General features: G+C 45.8%; 1 protein-coding gene across 2 annotated transcripts in view; it reads right to left on the bottom strand.

Moving 5' to 3' along the window:
* Positions 1 to 23,204, bottom strand: part of LOC310780203 (uncharacterized protein) — a 50,739-nt gene that overhangs the window by 11,428 nt on the left and 16,107 nt on the right. Inside the window, exons 6-14 of one of the 2 annotated variants that reach the window (XM_083640777.1) lie at positions 21,982 to 22,042; positions 21,150 to 21,268; positions 20,975 to 21,110; positions 17,303 to 17,403; positions 15,847 to 15,982; positions 9,497 to 9,691; positions 5,741 to 8,370; positions 3,644 to 3,750; positions 1,735 to 3,481 (exon numbers count right to left, since the gene is read on the bottom strand). In XM_083640777.1, coding sequence (XP_083496903.1) covers positions 1,735 to 3,481; positions 3,644 to 3,750; positions 5,741 to 8,370; positions 9,497 to 9,691; positions 15,847 to 15,982; positions 17,303 to 17,403; positions 20,975 to 21,110; positions 21,150 to 21,268; positions 21,982 to 22,042 — 5,232 coding nt within the window. Of the gene's footprint in view, positions 1 to 1,734; positions 3,482 to 3,643; positions 3,751 to 5,740; positions 8,371 to 9,496; positions 9,692 to 15,846; positions 15,983 to 17,302; positions 17,404 to 20,974; positions 21,269 to 21,981; positions 22,043 to 23,204 lie in introns of both variants that reach the window. The other variant, XM_083640776.1, reaches the window with a different exon arrangement.

The following is a 23,204-nucleotide window of genomic DNA, read 5'->3' as shown; positions in this document are numbered from 1 at the left end:
GCGATTCACTTATCTCCCGATTCGATACTATCACGATTCTTGGGTGCCGATTCGATTTATATTGCGATTCTTAACTCATTGAGTGCCATGGACGTCTTTCGACGTCCAATTAAATAGTGACGTAGAGTGCCACGGATGTCTTTCGACGTCCAATGCGTTTTTTGACGGTGGGACGTCGATCAAAGCCTTCCGCATTTCCTGTACAACTATTGTAGCTATTGGAGGTCTATAACCTATTTTACAGAACCCTTAGGTGGCGACAGTGCTCTCCAGATTACAGAAATGTCAGGAATACACAGCCTGAAATAGCCGTGATCAAAGTGAACCCGCTCATGCTGCAGCCCAGAGCCATGTAGATTGTTCTGGCTGCAACTGACAGGGGCTGCGAACACAGTCAATCCGCGCACACATCTGAGCCCTTCTGCCTCTGTCTGTCTGTCAGCATAGTTTCTCCACATGATTAGCCGCTAGAAAAGCAGCAGCCGACAATGAAAAGCCAAACCTTTTACTGCAGTCCGCGTGTGGCTTCTCCATGTTGCGCTGCCTGGGAGGCGGCGCACCAAAAGCATTCCGAAAATAGACGCTGCGTGCGTGAGGCTGTGTGTTACTAGTGTGGGGAGGAGTTTTCAGCTGAGGGGGGGGGGGGGGGGGGGGTGGGGCACACAGGGCAGGACACAACTACACCACATCACTACATCAGAAAATATTACCTAGAGTCAGTGAATGTGCTTGAAATGCTGCATTTCACAAAAGGCTGAATATCTCAGCTTATAATTTGAAATGCCTGAAAACGCTGAAAACAACCTATCTTCTCCGGCTCATAACTAAAGAACGGAAAATGGTATCAATAAACTTTTTTTTGCTGATGATACAATAGAGTCTCCTTGTTCTTTTTGCGTGTTCTGTGTTTACATAGTAATATCACACAATATTCTGTGGGCCTCGAGAAATCACTGAAAACGCTCTGAAAACTCTGGCACTGGGAGCGTCCGTTCTCCAAAAGTGGCTGGCACTCAATGAGTTAAGTATTGCGATTCTACGATTATTGCGATTCGATATTACGATTTATTGCGATTTTTGTTTATTTTTTTCTTTTATTTTTTCAGTTTGTTTGCTTTTTTACACTAGATTAGAACATGGGAAAAGTTGAATCATACACTAGAGACTGTATATTATATATCATGAGTAGGGCTGGGCGATATAGTTAAAAACAGGGGCGGACTGGGATCATAATTCAGGCCGGGCATTAGATACCAAGCAGGCCTGGCCGATATGGGCCGATGCGCGTGAAATTTGGGCCGTTTGAAGCCCAATTTGGGCCGTTTGAAGCCAGATTTGGGCCGTTTGAAGTCCAATTTTACAATGAGATGCACCCACTTTAACCCTGAAGTGTAATTATTACTTCAGACTAACTAATAAAGTAATAAAACCACTAGTAAACCAGTAGGCGGCGCCTGGCCTGCTGTTCAGTGAGTGGCCTGACTGCAAGCACCAAAAAAAAAAAAAAAAAAAATTTTTTTTTTTTTTTTGCGATTATCGATTCTGGAATAAAAGATTGATTCAAAAAATCGTGACATTAAAAATCGCGATACTTAGCTGAATCGATTTTTTCCCCCACCCCTATTAGCTAGCATAGCGCAGTGTGTTGTGTGTGTATATGGCACCCTCTAGTGGTCAGAGAAAGCGTTGAGTGTAGCTTTAATATGTGTGGACATGTAAATGTGTGTGACTCACAGGGTTGGCGGCCTTCAGAGAGATCCTGATGTCTCCATGTATTCTGTGCAGAGTCGAGTCCACCAGTGACACCATCTTCACCACCGGCTGCTTGCCGTCAGCTGTCGAAGCGTTATTATTCGCTTCGTCCGAGGTGACATTTTCCGATTGATTCTCTTCCTCTGCACTCGTCGTCTCAATCTTTGCCTCTTCCGCTCTTGTTTCCCCAGTCTTCGACTCTTCTAGGTGGCTCTTTTCCTCCGTCCTCCGTGACCCGGCACTTGTTTCCGTGGGACTCCTCTTTTCTTTGGGAGTTTTCTTAGCCTCCTTTGTTTCATCCTCGCTCGTTTTGTTTTTCTTCTCGTCGGCTTCGTTCTTTTTCCGCGTTTTTGTCTCGACGACGCTCTTTTGCTCGGACGCTGCGCTTGTTTTGGACGTTTGGTCCGCAGTTGCTTTGTCATTTTTCTTCACCGCACTCGTGTTTTTCTGTGATTCCGCGTCAGGTTTTTCCATTTTCTTCCCTCTATTCTCCCCATCCTTCTTCTCATCACGTGTTGCCTTTTTTTCCATCTCCTGCCCTCTTCTGCTCTTCCTCTCCGGCTCTTTCGCTTCCAAGCTTGCTTTCTGCCCTTTTCTCTCCTCCTCTCCCTTTTTCGGCATCATCTCCTCCTCCGTCGTCGTCGTCGTCCTCCTCTCACTTTTCTTCCCGTCCTCGACGCTGCTCTTCGGTTTCTCATCTTCTCCTTTGCTCCTTTTTTCCTTCTCTACCTCCGTCACTGTCTTGTCGTTATTGCTCTCTGCCGGTGCTCTCGTTCTTTCAGATTTCCTCGCCGCCTCTTTTGCCTTGTCCTCAATCTTTCCATCTTCTGCACTCGCCTTTTCGGGTTTCTTCTCTCCACTCTTCTCTAAACTCAAGCTCTTTCTCTTCTCCATCTTCTTGCCATCTATCTTTTCCAACATAACTTTGATGCTCGTGTCTTTCTTCTCATCTGTTCTCGTTTTCTGTTGTTCGCTTGTCTTCTCTTCTTTCTTCTCCTCCACTGCCGTCCCTCCCATCAACTTCTTCACCTGGATCTTGGCACCCTGTCCCGCCGTGGCTTTCACAATCTTCCCTATGATTTTCCTCTCCTCTCCTTTCGTTGCCTCGTTCCTCCCGTCTTCTCCTCCCTTCTCTTTCAAACCCTCCTCTTTCTTTCCCTCCTTCTCAATGTCTGTCTTTTTCTTCTCTCCGCTTTTCTGCCCGTCATTCCTTTTCTCCATCTTCTTTTCTTTCACTTTCGCCTCCTCATTTTTCTTACTCGTTTTGTCGGTTTTATTTTGTCCGCTCATTTTCTTTTCTTGTTCTCGGTTTTTCTTTGCCTCCGTCACCTTCTTCTCTTCCGTTTTCCGCTCGTCCTTCTTTACCTCTGTTGTCTTGATGTTTTTCTTCTCCCCTGTCGTCTTTTGGTTGGTTTTCTTTGCTTCGTTCTTTTCATCTTTCACAGCGACTGGTTTCCGTTTGACCTCCTCTGTCTTTTTCTGCTTTTTCAAGGTGATTTTGTTGTCCTTTGTCTTTTCTGTTGACTTCTTACCATCGATCTTCTTGCCAACGACGGTTTTACCAACAATCTTCTTGCCAACGATGGTTTTGACGGCTGCCTTCTTGCTGATCACCTTGGTGACGGTCGATTTTTTGGCATCAGCCTTCTTGTTCGCCATCTTGTGAGTTCCTGTCTTCTTGCTGTCGGTTTTCTTCACCTGTTTCTTCCTCGCCCCATCCCCGGCTTTCCTGAGAGAGAGAGAGAGAGAGAGAGAGAGAACAACAAAGTTAAACATTCAACCTCGTTCTGTACAGTCCTTTTGACTAATCCGTGTGTGTGTGTGTGTGTGTGTGTGTGTGTGCGTGTGCGTGTGTGTGTGTGTGTGTGCGTGTGTATGTGTGTGTCCTCACTGAGTGCTCTTCCCAGCCTCCTTCCTCTTGGGTCCTCTCCCAGCCTTCAGCAGGCCTCTCAGTGACCTCAACAAGCTCTCCCTCTTGGCCGCCAGGCGGCGCTGTCGCTGCACACACACACAAAATTACAATGTCACCATATTTATCTGTAGAAAACACAAAGCAAACATCTGCCCAATGCTTAGAATTAATATTGTCATAGTCTCGCTTAACCAGATCCTCTCCACACTGCATTTGAGCTGGCGAAAGGTCTGGCTCCACCCATCATCACTCTGCTGTTTCTATTTCTTTCAACTGAAATCTGCACTGTAGCCAGGTGCTCGAAGAATGAATGGGGCACGTCCAGCAGAGTCCTGCAACGGGTATGTTTTTGTGCTGCGCTCAGGCTGAATTCACAGTCACTTACGGTAATCTCTGGTGCAGTGTGTGTGCTGTTTCGCGGAGGTCACTCAGGCAGACAGAGATAGAGGAGAGACTGTTGGAGTCGGCTACTTTTACACCCCGTCAAACAGTTGTTTTACGCTTTGTTTCTCTACATAACCAACATGTTTCAAGTGTGCATGCTGCCATTTTTTGATGCTGCTACAGACTGCACAACATAAACATTTAAAACTCAGCCGCGGAGTCAACGTGTTAGACTGGAGACAACGAGACGCTCTCCGACTGGTTTCCATAGCATCGTGCAAGTCCCGGTGGAGAGTTAACGTTAGTTGTTGGACATTATAAAAGTGCATTTCTGTCAGCAGAACAGAGATCATAAAGGCAGTGTGGATTATACCTGAAATCTATTGGAAATATTTAGTAAATCTGCTTGTTGCACAACACTGTGTTGTCTGACCAGCTGATTATTGAGCTAACGCTGCTGCTGCTAAGTGCTACTGCTAACGTTACAGGTGATGAGTCTCAGCTAGAGACTGCTAATTATTAGCCTCCTGTGTGTGAAACAGTGGCAATTTGGTTTGGTTCAGAGTGAGCGACTGTGTTTCTACTAGCCTGTGTGTTTCATTGATCACGGGTAACGGGCTCGGGGCACGGGTCTTATATTGACGGGTCTGGGCCGGGCCGATTTTGATTTTGAGATAATCACGGGTAACGGGCGGGCACGGTTCTTATATTAACGGGTCTGGGCCGGGCCAGTTTTGATTTTGAGATAATCACGGGTAACGGGGCGGGCACGGTTCCTATATTGACGGGTCTGGGGGGGCACGGGTTTGCAAAATTATACCCCTGTAGGACTCTGACATCCAGCTGCAAATATGGCTATATTTCAACTAAAAACAGGGTGCAAATTAGATTTTCAAGTCAACTTGGCATCTCACGGCTCATGGAGACTTGGATTATGTCAGGTGAGCAGTATGGAAGCTATCCCTTTGGAATAATCTGATCCTGTCAGTGGTAAAACAAGCTTGTTTAGTGCAGTAGGGGCATGTGGGAAAAACGGCTGCCAACTGAAGCGATCTTGCTCAATACTGCATCAATTTAAAAGAGTTATGTTAACAGTACTCACTTATACTGTACATAAACAAAACGTGAAAATAGGGTCCAGGCTGAAAAATACCAAAATTCAGATCAGAACGCTTTGGAAATCATGTCGAGAGCACTTCCAATACGCACAGACCAGCGCACGGAGCGTTCTTTTTTGTGGGTGTCGTTTCCCTGCCGTCGCACGTCAGGATGCAACGATCGCACGGACGTTAGCCAGCTCGTTTCGTCTGTTTAATGTTGTTGACTGATCACACTGTAAACATGAAAGCCAGATTATTGGCCATTCTGGCAGCAGCGGAGTTTGAAGATCCCCCAAAGAGTGGGAGGAGCGAAATTGACGAGCAGCGCGCTTTTCCTCCAAATGTTGAACTTTTTTCAGCTTGAGACGCCCAGAGAGCTCTGCCCAGAGAGCTCCGCCCAGAGAGCTCCGCCCAGAGAGCTCCGCCCAAAAACACTAGCCGCCAAGGTGCGGTCCTTGAAAGCTCCTAGCGTGGCCTTATCACAGAGAATGAATTGCAGAAAGGCGCTGGCCTCTCAAATACACACGTCGAGTGTGCACAGCCACCTAACAGTCCAAAGATATGAGCAGAAAACATGGGAATGCAGCCTTACCTCCTCGTCGGCAGCACCGACTCCCTCCTTCACCTCCGTCTTCTCCACTGTCTCTCCCTTCGCCGCTCGTTTTTCATCTTTCTCCTCTGTCGTCTTCACTTCTTTCTTTCCTTCCGAGCCATCCTGCCTTGTTTTCTTCTGCGCCCCTTTCTCTACCTCCACCTCTTCCCTCTTCCTCTTCCTTCCTTGGCTCTCTGGTGCTTTCTTCTCTTCCGTTTTCTTTCTGTCTCCTTGGACTTTCTGTCCTCGACCGGCTTCAGACGTTGGCGTCGGTGCAGAGTTCGATTCTGGAGGTTTGGTTTTCTTACTGGCCGTTGACACAGTGCTCGTTTCCGTGGGGGTCTTGTTGTCTTCCGCACTTGCTTGCCCAGTTTTTGACTCTTTTAGGTCGCTCTTTCGCTCAGTCTTCGGCGGCCCGGCGCACGGTTCCGTGGGCTTCTTCTTTTCTTTGGGAGTTTTCTTTGAGTCCTTAAATTCATCTACGGCCTTTTTGTCATTTTTCTTCTCCTCCACATTTTTTTTCTGCGTTTTTGTCTCGACGACGCTCATTTGCACCAATGACACGCTTGCTTTGGGCATTTTCTTCCGTTGATCCACAGTTGTTTTGTCCTTTTTGTTCTCCGCACTCGTGTCTTTCTGTAATTCCACGGCAGGTCTTTCTGTTTTCTTCTCTCTATTCTCGCTCTTCTCGCCTTCCTTCTTCTCATCTCCTGTCATCTTTTTTCCCACGTCCTGCCCTCTTACGCTCTTCCTCTCCGGCAATTTCGGTTCCACGCTCAGTTTCGGCCCTTTTCTCTCCTCTTTCTCTACCTCCTCGTCCTCCTCTTTCCTCTTTCTCTTTGTTCCTTGGCCCTCTGATGCTTTCTTCTCTTCAGTTTTCTTTCTCTCTTCATGGACTTTCTGTCCTCCGTCGGCCTCAGACGTTGGCGTAGGTGCAGAGTTTGGTTCTGAAGGTTTGACTTCCTTCCTTGCCGTTGACCCAGCACTTGTTTTCATGGACGTCTTTTCTTCTTGCAGAGTTTTCTTTGTGTCGTGTTGGGTTGGTTTGTCCTTTTTCTTCTCTTCTCCACTCTTTTTCTGTGTTTTTGTCTCTACAACATTCCTTTGCTCCGGTTCTGTGCTTGTTTCGGTCACTTCCATTGTTTGATGGCTAATCGTTTTGTCACTTTTCTTTTCTGCACTTGTGGTTTTCTGTGATTCCACGACAGGTTTTTCCGTTTTCTTCCCTCGAGTCTCGCTCTTCTCCCCTTCTTCCTTTTGATCCCCTGTTGTCTTTTTCTCCATCTCCTGCCCTCTTACGCTCTTCATCTCCGGCAATTCTGCTTCCACATTTGGTTTCTGGCCTTTTCTCACCTCTTTCTCTACGTCCTCCTCTTCCCTCCTCTTCGTTACTTGGCTCTCTGATGCTTTCTTCTCTTCAGTTTTCTTTCCGTCTTCTTGGACTTTCTGTCCTCTCTCGGCCTCAGACGTTGGTGTAGGTGCAGAGTTTGGTTCTGAAGGTTTGAGGTTCTTACTGGCCATCGACACAGCGCTCGTTTCCGTGGTCGTCTTAGCCTCTTTGTGAGTTTTCTTAGAGCCCTTGGTTTCATCTTCGGTAATTTTGTCATTTTTCTTCTCTTCTGCAATCGTTTTCTGTGTTTTCATCTCTACAAGACTCTGTTGCTCCGATGCTGTGCTTGTTTTGGTCGTTTGATCCGCAGTCGTTTCGTCATTCTTCTTCTCGACGCTTGGGTTTTTCTGTGTTTCCACGCCAGGTTTTTCCATTTTTTTCTGTGATTCCGGAGTTTTCTTCCCTAGAGTCTCGCTCTTCTCCCCTTCCTTCTTCTGATCGTCTGTTGTCTTTTTTTCCATCTCCTGCCCTCTTACGCTCTTCATCTCCGGCAATTTTGCTTCCACATTCGGTTTCTGCCCTTTTCTCGCCTCTTTCTCTACTTCCTCCTCTTCCCTCCTCTTCGTTACTTGGCTCTCTGATGCTTTCTTCTCCTCCGTTTTCTTTCCGTCTTCCTGGACTTCCTGTCCTCTCTCGGCCTCAGACGTTGGTGTAGGTGCAGAGTTCGGTTCTGAAGGTTTGAGTTTCTTACTGGCTGTTGACGCGGCGCTCGTTTCCGTGGGCGTCTCGTCTTCTTTGGGAGTTTTCTTAGTGTCCTTGGTGTCATCTTCTGTCGTTTTGTCATTTTCCTTCTCTTCGGCACTCCTTTTCGGTGTTTTTGTCTCTACAATGCTCTCTTGCTCCAATTCTGCGCTTGTTTTAGTCGTTTCAATTGTTGGATCCACAATTGTATTGTCATTTGTCTTCTCCACACTCGTGGTGTTCTGTGATTCCACAATAGGTTTTCCTGCTTTCTTCCCGCTGTTGTCGCCTTCCTTCTTCTGATCTCCTGTTGTCTTTTTTTCCATGTCCTCCCCTCTTACGCTCTTCCTCTCCAGCACTTTCAGTTCCACCCCTTTTCTCTCCTCTTTCTCTACCTCCTCATCCTCTTTCTCTTCCCTCTTGTTCTTTGTTCCTCGACTATCTGATGGTTTCTTCTCATCGGTTTTCATTCCGTCTTCTTGGACTTTGTGTCCTCCGTCGACCTCGGACGTTGTCATAGGTGCAAAGTTTGATTCTGAAGGTTTGAGTTTTTTACTGGCTGTTGACAAAAAGAAAACCAGGGTTACCACACCTTCTTCAAAAAAAATACACAACATATAAATTCAAGCACTTCCAATGGCCCGTGTCTATTTATGTCTATTTTTAAAAATGTTCAAGGCCTTGATTTTTCTCTCACAAATTCACAAACTTTCAAGGATTTCAAGGATCCATGTGAACCCTGCTGTCACTAGCTGTGTTTCCATTACAGTTTTTCGCAAAATAATTGCGATATTTCTACAACTTCGACAATGTACAATTGCGACTTGTAGGCGTTTCCATTGAAGTTGAGTTTGGTCTGATGGCGCACACACCTGAACGCAATTCCCGTTACCAGCAGCTGCCACAGTGATTACGCACGCGGATCTGCCCCATATCCCGTCCCCTGCATGCTCAAATCCAACCAATGGTCAATGCAAATCACAACATGAAGTTACAACGCATATAAACGAGCCTGATTATCAATTCAAAAGAACATGTGGTACATGCGGTGAATGCAGTGAGCGCGACAGGCAGAGGAAAAAAGGTAGCCTACAACTTGTCCCATTTTAGAGATGGAGGAGGGGGGGAAAGGCTGATATGGTGCAATAGTCAGAATATCGTGTATTATAATTATAACATTGCACCTGAAACGTGTGTAATGTATTAATCACTTCAGTCAACAGCACCGCACCGGTGTGTGCTTTTCATCCCGCCGATCATCTCGCCGCTGTGCCAAATGCGCGCACACAGGCATGGATCGATTTCTCCCATTAAACATGATCTATTTTCCGGCTCCGCTTTTGCACAACACGTCTTTCTGCTAGGTAGCGTTGCTTCAAAGTTTTCCACTTGCTGCAAAGGTTTTGCCACGGTTTATCGAACCCTTTCTCGCTCATTTCCTTTCATTTTCCAAAGGAGAAGATGGGTCACATGACGTGCAAATGCGGAAAATCTGTTTCCATTACACTTTTGCGATAAACTGCTATATCGACACGTCTGAAAAACCACCTCATGAGAGCGCAAAAACGTTTTGCGATATTTGGGAGCTTTTTCGAAATTTACGTGTTTCCATTACCCAATTTCTATTGCGATATTTAGATTTTGCGCATTTCTGAGGGTAATGGAAACACGACTAGTATTCTCACCAGTATCAGTGGGCTTGGCGGTGACCACCTGGCCAGACTTGGTGGGAGGAGGAGGAGGAGGCTTGGGGGCGTTCTTCGAGGGTCGTCCTCGCTTCCTTTTGACTGGTGGCGGCTCATCAAGGACAGGCACCTGTACCGTGTGGGGGGCCTGGTCATCAGGGACAGGTACCTGCACCGTGTGGGGGGCCTGGTTGTCTGAGAGAGACAAATAAAACATTCCATGTTTCTAGTGTAAATTCATGTAAATTCACTGCCTATTTAACGTCTACCGTATTTAACTCAGTCTGTAAATCTCATGTAAATCCAACGTAAATTCATATTTATCATCCACAGAACACTCTTCACCACTCATGTACATATTGTATATATTTACTCGATTTGATTGCACTTGCAACGTTGCGATTGTCTTTAGTTATCTTCCTACTTCTTATCTCTGTATATTGATGTGACCGCTACGCTGCATACAGACAATAAGACAAATTCCTCGTATGTAACTTGCATACTGTGGCAATACAAGTGATTCTGATTCTGATCTCCCCTTTCTGCCTTCCCCCTCAAACCAAGTGCGTGTGTCATGGATGTATTATGTACGAGTGAACCAGGGGAAGACGTTTTTAAAAGGCTGTAGGCTATTTTGTAGCTTTACTTTTGTTTCTCTCTTGTGTAGAGCTGTGCATCTTCACTGATCTCACGATTCGATACGATTATACAAGTCTACGATTCGATTCGATTCGATTATACGATGCATCTCGATGCATCTCCGATGCATCTTGATGCATCTTAAATCGATGCATCACTTTTTCCGCAATACATGATTTATTTTTTCTCACTTTCTTTTTTCTCACTGTGTGGCTACTTTTAAAATAAAAGTGCATTTGGAATTGCATTGTATTATGATCCATAATTAAAATAAACAACTGCATGTACTTACATTCTATTTTATTTGATTATAAAAAAAAAAAAAAAAAAAAAATTAAATAATCGATTTTTGATATTTGTTAATCGATTCAGAATCGTCCTATTAAGCATCGCGATGCATCTCTGAATCGATTATTTTCGGCAGCTCTACTCTTGTGTTTGTGTTTTTTTTACCTAGCCCCCTGATGCACGCACTGCCGTAGCCTAACCGGTAGGCTACAAATGTCAACTTGAAACTATGTTTCAACTACCACACAGCCTATAATATTATAGCCTATGTTTATTTAAAAAAAATATATATATATATAAAAATTGACAACCGGTCCGTGACTTTTTTTCTCCATCTATCTACCGGTCCTTGGCACAAAAAAGGTTGGGAACCCCTGGCCTAACGCACCGCCCTCGTTAACAAAGAATGAAGTGCAGAGGGGCCAATGCAGAGTGCTCCGTGAATGCAGCCTTACGGCCAAAACACACAGGATGCGTGAGCGCAGCGCAGCCAGTTTTCATTCGGCGCCCATGTTAACTGATCTGACCGTCCGCACTGCCTGCGCAGCGGAGCGTGCTCTGCTGCGCTTTAGTTCGGCGGCTGTTCTGGCGTTGCTATCTGAAGTGGGGTTTCAGGTGGTCATCCGGCACAACCGAGCTAAAGAGGGACACAGAGACAGAGAGACTATAGACCAGGGGTGGGCAACTGGCGGCCCGCGAGCACCCCCCGTGTGGCCCGCGCTGGAATTGAAAAAAAAAAAAAAAAAAAAAAAAATACAGTGCACCTGAATGCAACATGCAAGATACCCGCTGAATAAGTGTCATGTCATGTCATGTCATGTCATGTCATGTCATTCTGGCCAATACTCCACTTCTGTTATAACATTTCAGTCTGGAATATGGAATATCTTTCAATAATCTTTATGACTAAAAGGCTAAAAGTAATCTCATGTGCAAGAAATGACTGTTCTACATTGAAGTAGAAATTTAAATAATTAACTTGTTGGTTTTGGATTTATTTAGCTTCAAGAGCGCATTTTTGTTCTTGTGTGACCCTCAACACAGGCTTTGAGAATCCCGGGCCACTTACTGATACTTATGCTTAAATTAACCCACTCATATTCTGCTTTATTTCAAGAAAAACATTTTGGCTAGTGGAAATTCTAATTGGCTGTTAACTTTAAAATCTAGCAGCCATATTGGCAGGTGGTGAAAAAAGTTAATTTCAAGCCCTGCAGGGAGAGCAGGTGGTGATATAGGAGTGAGTGAGAAAAGGATCAAATATTGGTGGTTTAGATGGAATAATGACATCACAACGGTTAATTTAAAATGAGTTATTCCTCTAAACCTGGCTTCAAATGCCCCAACTTTTTTTGCGCCGGCGCCGTTTGGCCCCCAGCCCTCAGCAAAATCTAGCCCTCTGGTAGCAAACATTTTTTTTGATTTTGTCAGTTGGTGTGACAGCGCATTCCTCCAACTTAATGTCACAAAAACAAAGGACATGTCCATCGATTTGGAGACTTAAGGCTGAATTATGCTCACCCTGCCGTGAAGGGCGCGTGGGTGGAGCGCGGGCCGGGCGCGTCAAATAACGTAAATTTGTTGGGCGTGGTTATTCGCTAGCTCCGTCTGGCGCTCGCCTTGTGCCTGATTTTTTTTCTAACAGCGCGAGCAGTGCACGGCTTCTCTCCAAACATGTCCGCTTTCAAGCCACTGAACCCTGAACACTGAGCTGTGTTTTCGCCACATTTCTTGACCCATGTGGTAGGCTATAAACTTTGATTTGCAACTGTTCGTTTTTAGTAATTTCACCAAGTAAATGTGTTGTGTTGAGAGCATTATTGAGAGAGATTAAAAGCAGCACAGAGTAGGCTATCAGGGCTGAGAAGTAAAACGGCTTTCAGTAAAAACAAGTTTGGTGATTTGATTCCTTCATGTGCTGATGTGCGGTCGTTTGAGAGTGAAAGCGCACTCAGTACTGCACATAATAGCGTTTCATTGCGACTTTTCATGGGCTGTTCTCACCATTGTACAATACATGCTGATCACTTTCTGAGTATAATGGCATCTGCCCCAGCGCGAGGTCTGCACGGTGACTCGCGGGGCCCCACGCCACGGAGCTTTGCTCGAGTATAAGAGCACCTTTACAAGTACCTCGGGACCTTAGTCGACAACAAGTTGAATTTTAATTCCAACACTGAAGTGCTGTGTAAGAGGGGTCAACGTCTGTTCTGTCTGTGAAAATTGGCACAGTTCCAGGTTGACAAAACCCTCATGATCTTATTCTATAGATCTTACATTGAGTCTGTTGCAGGCACGTGCACACATAGACATCAAAGGGGGCTTCTTGAGCCCCTGCCCTTTTCCCCCCGTCTGTAAAAAGTGCCCTCTCCTGACCCTGAATGCAGCATTTCTAATGGTGCTCTGTATGTAAATTGCCCTTTCCAAGCGGTCACCGAAGGCAGCACTCCAAGAGTATTGCCTTTTCCGAGCTCTCCTGACACTGAATGCAGCATTTCTAATGGCCCACTGTGCGGACAGGCGCCTTTCCAAGCCGCCCCTGAAGGCAGCGCAGCCGAGAAATGAAACTGCCGCACGGCACATTTCAGATTGCCAGCCCATGACACCGACGTGTGATACAGCACAGCAGCACACGGACCGTCGGTCTTAATTTGAGACAGACAGATATCAGGTATGTATGTGGCCATAATGGGCTGGCCATTGGCCAAAACAAAGTATTATAGAGAGCCAAAGTGAAACGTCACTTCCTGCTTTCTCCCTGTACCAGCGCTGCGAAAAAATATGAATGGCGGTGGGTAAGGTTACTTTTTCAATAATAATTTCAGCCCCTGCCCCTCTGACATTCTCTGCACGTCCCTGGTCTGTTGTTATGTTTTCTTTAACTTGCTGGTATGGTCAACTGCGCGTCAAGGCCAGGAACTCGCTTTCCAAGGCAGTGAAAGTGAGCCGCCAGATCACAGGTGTCCAGCAGAGCATGTTGTCGGAGCTGTTCAACAGACGGGTAGGCAGAAAAGACAGCTCAGACAGCTCACATCCTCTATTCCTTGAGTTTCAGCTCCTGCCTTCTGGCTCTAGGTACAGATTGCCCCCCATTAAGAGCAACAGATATATGGTAAATGGTAAATGGCCTGCATTTATATAGCGCTTTTATCCAAAGCGCTTTACAATCAGTAGGTAGTCTACATTCACCCATTCATACACCGATGGCGGCAGGCTGCCACGCAGGGTGCCTACACACCATTGGGAGCAAGGAGGGTTAAGTGTCTTGCCCAAGGACACAACGACAGCAGCTGGGAGGGAGCGGGGATCGAACCGCCAACCCTTGCGTCATTGGCCGACCCGCTCTACCTCCTGAGCTAAAGCCGCCCCGTCCTGAGCTAAAGCCGCCCCGAGCTAAGCACTCCTTCTTCCCCACTGCCATTTCTATTCTGAACTCTGGCCAGGGGAGGAGCTAGCGAGTCCATTATCCTGCACAGTCACTTTTACTTTGCACTTTCCAGTACTTTTTATCTGTCTTGTTTTATTGTTTTCATTGCTGCTGCGAGTGACGGAGTCCTGGTTTTTGGCATTGTACTGTACCTGCACGGACACTTTCCACTACTTTGTAATGTGTATCTTTTATTTGTATTGTATTGTATTGTTTTTTTATTACGGTATGATGCTGCTGTTACTGCTATGCTATGGCTGCTGTGATTTTTAACCACGTGTAGGCTGGTCACCAATCTGACTGTGTTGTTCTTTTAGATCACTGCACCCTGCAGGCCACTTCCCTCCCCTTTGCCGTGCTGTATGTCATGTGCTTTGTTGTACTGTATGTCATGTGCTTTGTTGTACTATATGTCATGTGCTTTGTTGTACTATATGTCATGTGCTTTGTTGTACTATATGTCATGTGCTTTGTTGTACTATATGTCATGTGCTTTGTTGTACTGTATGTCATGTGCTTTGTTGTACTGTATGTCATGTGCTTTGTTGTACTATATGTCATGTGCTTTGTTGTACTATATGTCATGTGCTTTGTTGTACTATATGTCATGTGCTTTGTTGTACTATATGTCATGTGCTTTGTTGTACTGTATGTCATGTGCTTTGTTGTACTGTATGTCATGTGCTTTGTTGTACTGTATGTCATGTGCTTTGTTGTACTATATGTCATGTGCTTTGTTGTACTGTGTGTCATGTGCTTTGTTGTACTGTGTGTCATGTGCTTTGTTGTACTATATGTCATGTGCTTTGTTGTACTATATGTCATGTGCTTTGTTGTACTATATGTCATGTGCTTTGTTGTACTATATGTCATGTGCTTTGTTGTACTATATGTCATGTGCTTTGTTGTACTGTATGTCATGTGCTTTGTTGTACTGTATGTCATGTGCTTTGTTGTACTGTATGTCATGTGCTTTGCCGTGCTGTATGTCATGTGCTTTGTTGTACTGTATGTCATGTGCTTTGTTGTACTATATGTCATGTGCTTTGTTGTACTATATGTCATGTGCTTTGTTGTACTATATGTCATGTGCTTTGTTGTACTATATGTCATGTGCTTTGTTGTACTATATGTCATGTGCTTTGTTGTACTGTATGTCATGTGCTTTGTTGTACTATATGTCATGTGCTTTGTTGTACTGTATGTCATGTGCTTTGTTGTACTGTGTGTCATGTGCTTTGTTGTACTGTATGTCATGTGCTTTGTTGTACTATATGTCATGTGCTTTGTTGTACTATATGTCATGTGCTTTGTTGTACTATATGTCATGTGCTTTGTTGTACTGTATGTCATGTGCTTTGTTGTACTGTATGTCATGTGCTTTGTTGTACTATATGTCATGTGCTTTGTTGTACTGTATGTCATGTGCTTTGTTGTACTGTGTGTCATGTGCTTTGTTGTACTATATGTCATGTGCTTTGTTGTACTATATGTCATGTGCTTTGTTGTACTGTGTGTCATGTGCTTTGCTGTACTGTATGTCATGTGCTTTGTTGTACTGTATGTCATGTGCTTTGTTGTACTGTATGTCATGTGCTTTGTTGTACTATATGTCATGTGCTTTGTTGTACTTTATGTCATGTGCTTTGTTGTACTGTATGTCATGTGCTTTGTTGTACTGTATGTCATGTGCTTTGTTGTACTGTATGTCATGTGCTTTGTTGTACTTTATGTCATGTGCTTTGTTGTACTGTATGTCATGTGCTTTGTGTGTTCTTGTTGCAAACCAAATTGCCCCTCGGGGACATAATGAAGTTGAAGTTGAAGTTTAATTTCTCTTCTTGCACAACATAATAAATTCAAGCACTTCTAATGGCCCATGTCTATTTATGTCTATTTTCAAAAACTTTCAAGGCCTTGATTTTTTTCTCTCACAAATTCACAAACTTTGAAGGATTTCAAGGATCCATGTGAACCCTGCTGTCAGTGTTCTCACCAGTATCAGTGGGCTTGGCGGTGACCACCTGGCCAGACTTGGTGGGAGGAGGAGGAGGAGGAGGTTTAGGGGCGTTCTTCGAGGGTCGTCCTCGCTTCCTTTTGACTGGTGGTGGCGGCTCATGAGGGACAGGTACCTGCACCATGTGGGGGGCCTGGTCATGAGGGACAGGTACCTGCACCATGTGGGGGGCCTGGTCCAGCTCCACCTGCATGGTGTAAGGGGCCTGGTCATCAGGGACAGCTACCTGCACCATGTGGGGGGCCTGGTCATCAAGGACAGGTACCTGCATGGTGTGGGGGGCCTGGTCATCAGGGACAGGTACCTGCATGGTGTTGGGGGCCTGGTCATCAGGGACAGGTACCTGCACCATGTGGGGGGCCTGGTCATCAGGGACAGGTACCTGCATGGTATGGGGGGCCTGGTGATCAGGGACAGCTACCTGCACCATGTGGGGGGCCTGGTCATCAGGGACAGGTACCTGCATGGTGTGGGGGGCCTGGTCATCAGGGACAGGTACCTGCATGGTGTTGGGGGCCTGGTCATCAGGGACAGGTACCTGCACCATGTGGGGGGCCTGGTCATCAGGGACAGGTACCTGCATGGTGTGGGGGGCCTGGTCATCAGGGACAGGTACCTGCACCATGTGGGGGGCCTGGTCATCAGGGACAGGTACCTGCATGGTGTGGGGGGCCTGGTCATCAGGGACATGTACCTGCATGGTGTGGGGGGCCTGGTCATCAGGGACAGGTACCTGCACCATGTGGGGTGCCTGGTCATCAGGGACAGGTACCTGCACCGTGTCGGGGGCCTGGTCATCATGGACAGGTACCTGCACCGTGTCGTGGGCCTGGTCATCAGGGACAGGTACCTGCACCGTTTGGGGGGCCTGGTCATCAGGGACAGGTACCTGCACCATGTGGGGGGCCTGGTCATCAGGAACAGGTACCTGCACCGTGTGGGGGGCCTGGTCATCAGGGACAGGTACCTGCATGGTGTCGGGGGCCTGGTCATCAGGGACAGGTACCTGCATGGTGTGGGGGGCCTGGTCATCAGGGACAGGTACCTGCACCGTGTGGGGGGCTTGGTCATCAGGGACAGGTACCTGCACCGTGTGGGGGGCCTGGTCATCAGGGACAGGTACCTGCACCGTGTGGGGGGCCTGGTCATCAGGGACAGGTACCTGCACCGTGTGGGGGGCCTGGTCATCAGGGACAGGTACCTGCACCGTGTGGGGGGCCTGGTCATCATGGACAGGTACCTGCACCGTGTCGTGGGCCTGGTCATCAGGGACAGGTACCTGCATGGTGTCGGGGGCCTGGTCATCAGGGACAGGTACCTGCACCGTGTGGGGGGCCTGGTCATCAGGGACAGGTACCTGCATGGTGTCGGGGGCCTGGTCATCAGGGACAGGTACCTGCACCATGTGGGGGGCCTGGTCATCAGGGACAGGTACCTGCACCATGTGGGGGGCCTGGTCCTGCTCCATGCCCTCCCCTTCCTGTAGCAGTGTCAGAGGGTTTTCCTCCCTCTCAACTAGTTCCTTCTTGTCCTCATCTGAGACAGAGACAAACAAAACATTCCTTCAGGTGAGCCAAAGTGGGGAAATGCAATGTTGCATTAATTCCCACCCTCCCCAATTTTTTATCCTATTTTTATCCCCCATTAGTGCTAATTTTTCATTTATTTATCCTGGTTGCTGCTCCACCCTCTGCCGATCTGGGGAGAGCCGAAACTGGCTCCATGTTTCCTCCGAGACATGGGCAGTTAGCCAGCCGGTTCTTTTCACCTGACAGGTGAAGCTTCACCGGTAGGATATAGCACGTGGGAGGATCACGATATTCCAGTTCCCCTCCCTTCGAACAGACCAGAGGAGGCACCAATTCAGCGACCAGGATATTGCATGTTTTGGTGAGGGGTTCCTATGAAGGAAACCCCCAGGGGGCACGGGGAGTAGGGATGGTCATTTTAAGCAATTTAAATACTTGAGTACTCTCCTTCTATCATGAACGAGTACTCGAGTACTCGCACGGGGTGGGGGTCTGTGTGATTACTATGGTAACGACGGAGCAGGGGTAATCTGCCGTCTATGGGGCTGTTCACACATAACATTTGCATTTTTGCATGGAAAAGTGACTACCTGGAGCATTTTTTTGTGAGGAGAGGAACTGACTGATATTAGGTGAGGTGGCGCTAAGCTAACGTCTAAACTCTAAAGCCGACCTCAGACAGTATCTCCGATGGTTGGATGGATGGCATTAGCACTTCGGAGCAGACAATAGTGTTGTAAACCAAGCGAAAGCTCATTTCCAATACATGTCCATTATCCAATGTCCAGTATGATCCATTTTACTTTATGATCACTGTTACACTAACGTAAATCCACGGATTACAAGGTCCGGTGTTCTGCCAAAAAGTGAAAAGTGAAAACTGACCACTGACCAGTGTGATTAATGTTACAGCTGCAGCTAGCGTTAAATCACCATGAAGCGATTGTCTCCCAAAAAGCTATTCTTTCTCCACATTTCTTGTGACTAATGTTATGGGAAGCGACAGTGTAGTCAGTAAACTAGTGAAACGTTTTGAATGAGTTTTATCAGGCATGCGCTATGAAGAAGCGTGCATCTGTCTCCCTCGGGAGCATATCTCCAGCCACCATTTTCGGGATGAGCTGGAAAACGTCTGGTTAAAACTTTCAAAATAATGTTACTTAAACAAACGTAAATAGCTTATTGGTGCATGTTGGAGGAGAAAATGGTATTTCAACAAACGAAGCAGCAAAACTTGTATCCAAATACTCGTTGTGATGTTATATGGAGTGAAACTGTGGCTGTAACGCATTACTCAAAACTAGAACGACTTATGCCTCCGCATTAGTTCATTCTGGAGTCCAAATCGCCATTTGAGGCAAATTGGAAGAGATTCCGTCAAGGCGCTCCTGTGATGTTGCGTTACAGAGCTTGGAAATTGGGTGTGTGAGAGGTCACAGTGAGCTTGAACTTTGACCACCAAAATGTAATCAGTTCATCCTTGAGTCAAAGTCGATGTTTGATACAAGTTTGATTAAATTCCGTCAAGGCATTCCTGAGATATCGCGTTAACAAGCTTGAAAATGGCGTTCGAGAGCTCACCTTGACCTTTGACCTTTGACCACCAAAATGTAATCAGTTCATCCTTGAGTCCAAGTCGATGTTTGAGACAAGTTTGATTAAATTCCGTCAAGGCATTCCTGAGATATCACGTTAACAAGCTTGAAAATGGCGTTTGAGAGGTCACAGTGACCTTGACCTTTGACTTTTGACCACCAAAATGTAATCAGTTCATCCTTGAGTCTAAGTAGATGTTTGAGGCAAATTTGATGAAATTCCGTCAAGGTATTCATGAGATATCACGTTAACAAGCTGGAAAATGGCATTTGAGAGGTCACAGTGACCTTGACCTTTGACCACCAAAATCTAATCAGTTCATCCTTGAGTCCAAGTCGATGTTTGAGACAAGTTTGATTAAATTTCGTCAAGGCAGTCCTGACTCCTGAGATATCGCGTTAACAAGCTTGAAAATGGCGTTTGAGAGGTCACAGTGACCTTGACCTTTGACCTTTGACCACCAAAATCTAATCAGTTCATCCTTGAGTCCAAGTCGATGTTTGAGACAAGTTTGATTAAATTCCGTCAAGGCATTCCTGAGATATCGCGTTAAAAAGCTTGAAAATGGCGTTCGAGAGGTCACAGTGACCTTGACCTTTGACCACCAAAATCTAATCAGATCATCCTTGAGTCTAAGTCGATGTTTGAGGCAAATTTGATGAAATTCCGTCCAGGCGTTCCTCAGATATCGCGTTAACGAACCTCGTACGGACGGACGGACAGCCGTACGGACGGCCGTACGTACGGACGGACAACCCGGATCCATAATGCCTCCGGCCTGGCTATCGCCGGCGGAGGCATAATAAATAAGGTTACGTTACAATAAGCGTTTTATTTTTGAAAGCAACAAAGCGGATGACGTACTTGTACATTCTGGCTGACTTGACGCCCGGCCGTGCAGTTCATGCTACCAGATCCACATGATGATGCATGCGTAGATTTAGACCATTTTTAAAGGGGTGGGGAGTGGGGCGAGTACCCGAACAGCGGAAACGTTACTCGAGTACTCGAGTACCCCTGCCCATCCCTAACGGGGAGAACATGCAAACTACACACAGAAGGGCCTTTTTGACGACCCGGGCGGTGGGCACTCGAGGACATGCGGACGGGCACGCACTCCTTCAGCGCTCACAGCGTCCCAGGTGGGAATCGAACCCAGGACCTTCTAGCTGTGAGGCGACAGCGCTTACCACTGCACCACCGTGCCCCCCTAATGTTGCATTAATTGTAATAGGATATCATAATTTAGAGCAAACAATGGTATAAAAGTAAAGAGGGAAGTTAATGCACACAACTCATGACCCATCTGTGACCTAGTTCCGGTGTCCGCCTGCTGCTAATTTAGCCTTCCAGCTTGACAGCTGCCATGTCGTGATATGATTGGTTGAAATGGGGTAGAAATGTGATAGTGCAATGTGACGTCAGCAAACTGTAGATTACTGTTATGAATGAAATCTTGAAAAATGAGCTTTTGATGTGAAAAAGTGTGGAAAAACGAAAGAAATTAGATTTTTGTCTCTTTTTTTTGGCATCCATTATTAAATAGGTGCATTGCAAGGATGCAAACTCATGCAGTGTGAAAAAGGTGAGAGATACACAAAACCACTCAGAAATCATTAACTTAAGTGCCCTATTTTAGGATCAGAAAGGTGACTGTCACCTAAAAGTGACTAGTTTGCATCCCTGACTGAATATTTTGGGTTCAGCTCGACTTTAAATGTGTCAGACTTTAACTGATTCTACCGGTAAAAAACAGCAATTACCAGATAAGGGAAACCCTGCTATTCACTAATGTTAATAATGCATCAAATAACTTCAATTTCTCTTCTTGCACAACATAATAAATTCAAGCACTTCTAATGGCCCATGTCTATTTACAATATGTCTATTTTCAAAAACTTTCAAGGCCTTGATTTTTTTCTCTCACAAATTCACAAACTTTGAAAGATTTCAAGGACGAACCATGATGTCAGTGTTCTCACCAGTATCAGTGGGCTTGGCGGTGACCACCTGGCCAGACTTGGTGGGAGGAGGAGGAGGAGGAGGTTTAGGGGCGTTCTTCGAGGGTCGTCCTCGCTTCCTTTTGACTGGTGGTGGCGGCTCATGAGGGACAGGTACCTGCACCATGTGGGGGGCCTGGTCATGAGGGACAGGTACCTGCACCGTGTGGGGGGCCTGGTCCAGCTCCATGCTTTCAGAGAGCTCCATGCCCTCCTCTTCCTGTAGCAGTGTCACAGGGTTTTCTTCCCCCTCAACTAGTCCCTTCTTGTCCTTGTCTGAGACAGAGACAAGCAAAGCATTCCATCAGGTGAAACAATGCGCCAAAGTAGGAAATTGCAATGTTGCATTCATTTTAATAGGATATCATAATTTAGAGCAAACAATGATATAAAAGTAAACGGGGAAGTTAATGCGAACAACAATTCCAACTTCCAACTTTTCAAGGACATCAGTGAAAACCTATAATTTATCATCATCATCATCATCATCATCAGTATATAAATGGGAGCTGGGGCTCGGTTTGTTTGTTTCTCTGTCCCACTGTGATTGTCCCACTGTGATGTCATAAATCCCACTGTGACATCATTAGTGTTTTCATTAATCCCAGTGATGTCAAAAATCCCACTGTGACATCATCAGTGATGTCATAAATCCCACCACTGTGACATCATCAGTGATCAGTGATGTCACAAAAGAGAAGTGGGAGTCTGCCTTCAGACCCGCCGAGGTATCGCACGAGATCCCTAGTTACTTCAATTTACTCATTATTTATTTACTTAAATACAACTCTTCTTTACAGATGAATATGTTCCCTCTAATCATAAATGACAATCGAACAGAGTGGACTACTCAAAAATGTTAGTATTTAGGCTGCGTTCCCACCAAGCATGTTCTGAGAGGTTTGTCTGAACTCTCCAAATGTGTGTGTGTGTGTGTGTGTGTGTGTGTGTGTGTGTGTGTGTGTGTGCGCGACGCGTGTGTCTGTTACCTGGAGCACCAACAGCAGGACTAGGAGGGGTCCTCTTGTTCGCACGCTGTTCATTATTGGCCTGACAGAAGAAAAAAACACCAATAATTAAACCAATGACTTCTATACATCTGTTTAGAACACGGCTCTCTTGAATACTCGATTCTGATTGGTCAATCAACAAGATTCACCGGTCATTATTTCTCGACAACCGACCGCTGCTCTGCCACACCTGGATTAATCAGTTGATAAGAGCATTTTGTCAGCAAGACACTACTAATTAGGCCAACCAGTTGCAGCTGTGGTGTCTTGTGTGCCAATTACGAATGAAACCGCTTTGTCGTTGAAAACGCTATTAAAAAATCTATTTGAATAATTATTTTTGTCAGATTATTGAATGATTTAGTTGTAGGCCGTGTTCTAAGCGGGATAATGGATAGTGAGCCGGTGATTACTGGAAATAATGACCTTCAGGTGAATGATTAAGCCCTCCGCTGCGCGTCGGGCTCAATATCACCTGTCGGTCATTATTTCGCCAGTAATCACCGGCTCGCTATCCATTATCCCTTACTTATCTACCCCTTCCACTTTCTCTGCCATCTTCCACCTCCATTCTCCATGCGTACAGCGTCTTAAAGAGCCTTTCACACCTTGTAACCATGCATTATGTAATAACTGCACATTAGGTAATAAAATCGCAAAATGTAATAACATCTCACTTTCAATATGTAATAACGACGCATTATGTAATAATATGCGCATTATGTAATAACGTTTGACACATTTTAGTAATAAATGTATTACATATTGCGCAGATTATTACATATTGCGGGGGTTGCACATTTTTCTGGGTGAAAATGTAATAAGTGACGCATTATGTAACAAAATTAGAAAATGCACTGACTTTGTCATGGGGGGGGGGGGGGGGGGGAGTAGGCTAATAAATATATTATGTGTCAAAACCAGTGAAGCAACTAGATATCTATAGTTGTTCAGCTGATGACGAACTGAATCTAGTGCATCAGTCCGGTAAAACCCCACACTTGTATTTCAGTTCTGGCCTTTGATCTACAAGTGATAGAAGCGTGGTGGTTGACATAGCCACATTTACTGCCTCAATCCATAGATTACAGGGCCATTTAAACGTAAGAAATCCATTAAGAATTGAGGATTGCAGAGAGGTTTATTTTTTAGCGGCATGTGTTGCAACGGTAAAGAGTAACGTTAACTTGATACTTTTCGAT

Source organism: Poromitra crassiceps (assembly GCF_964638095.1).
Source record: "Poromitra crassiceps genome assembly, chromosome: 7".
Classification (NCBI taxonomy): Eukaryota; Metazoa; Chordata; class Actinopteri; order Beryciformes; family Melamphaidae; genus Poromitra; species Poromitra crassiceps.
This window is presented reverse-complemented; position numbering and strand designations above follow the sequence as displayed.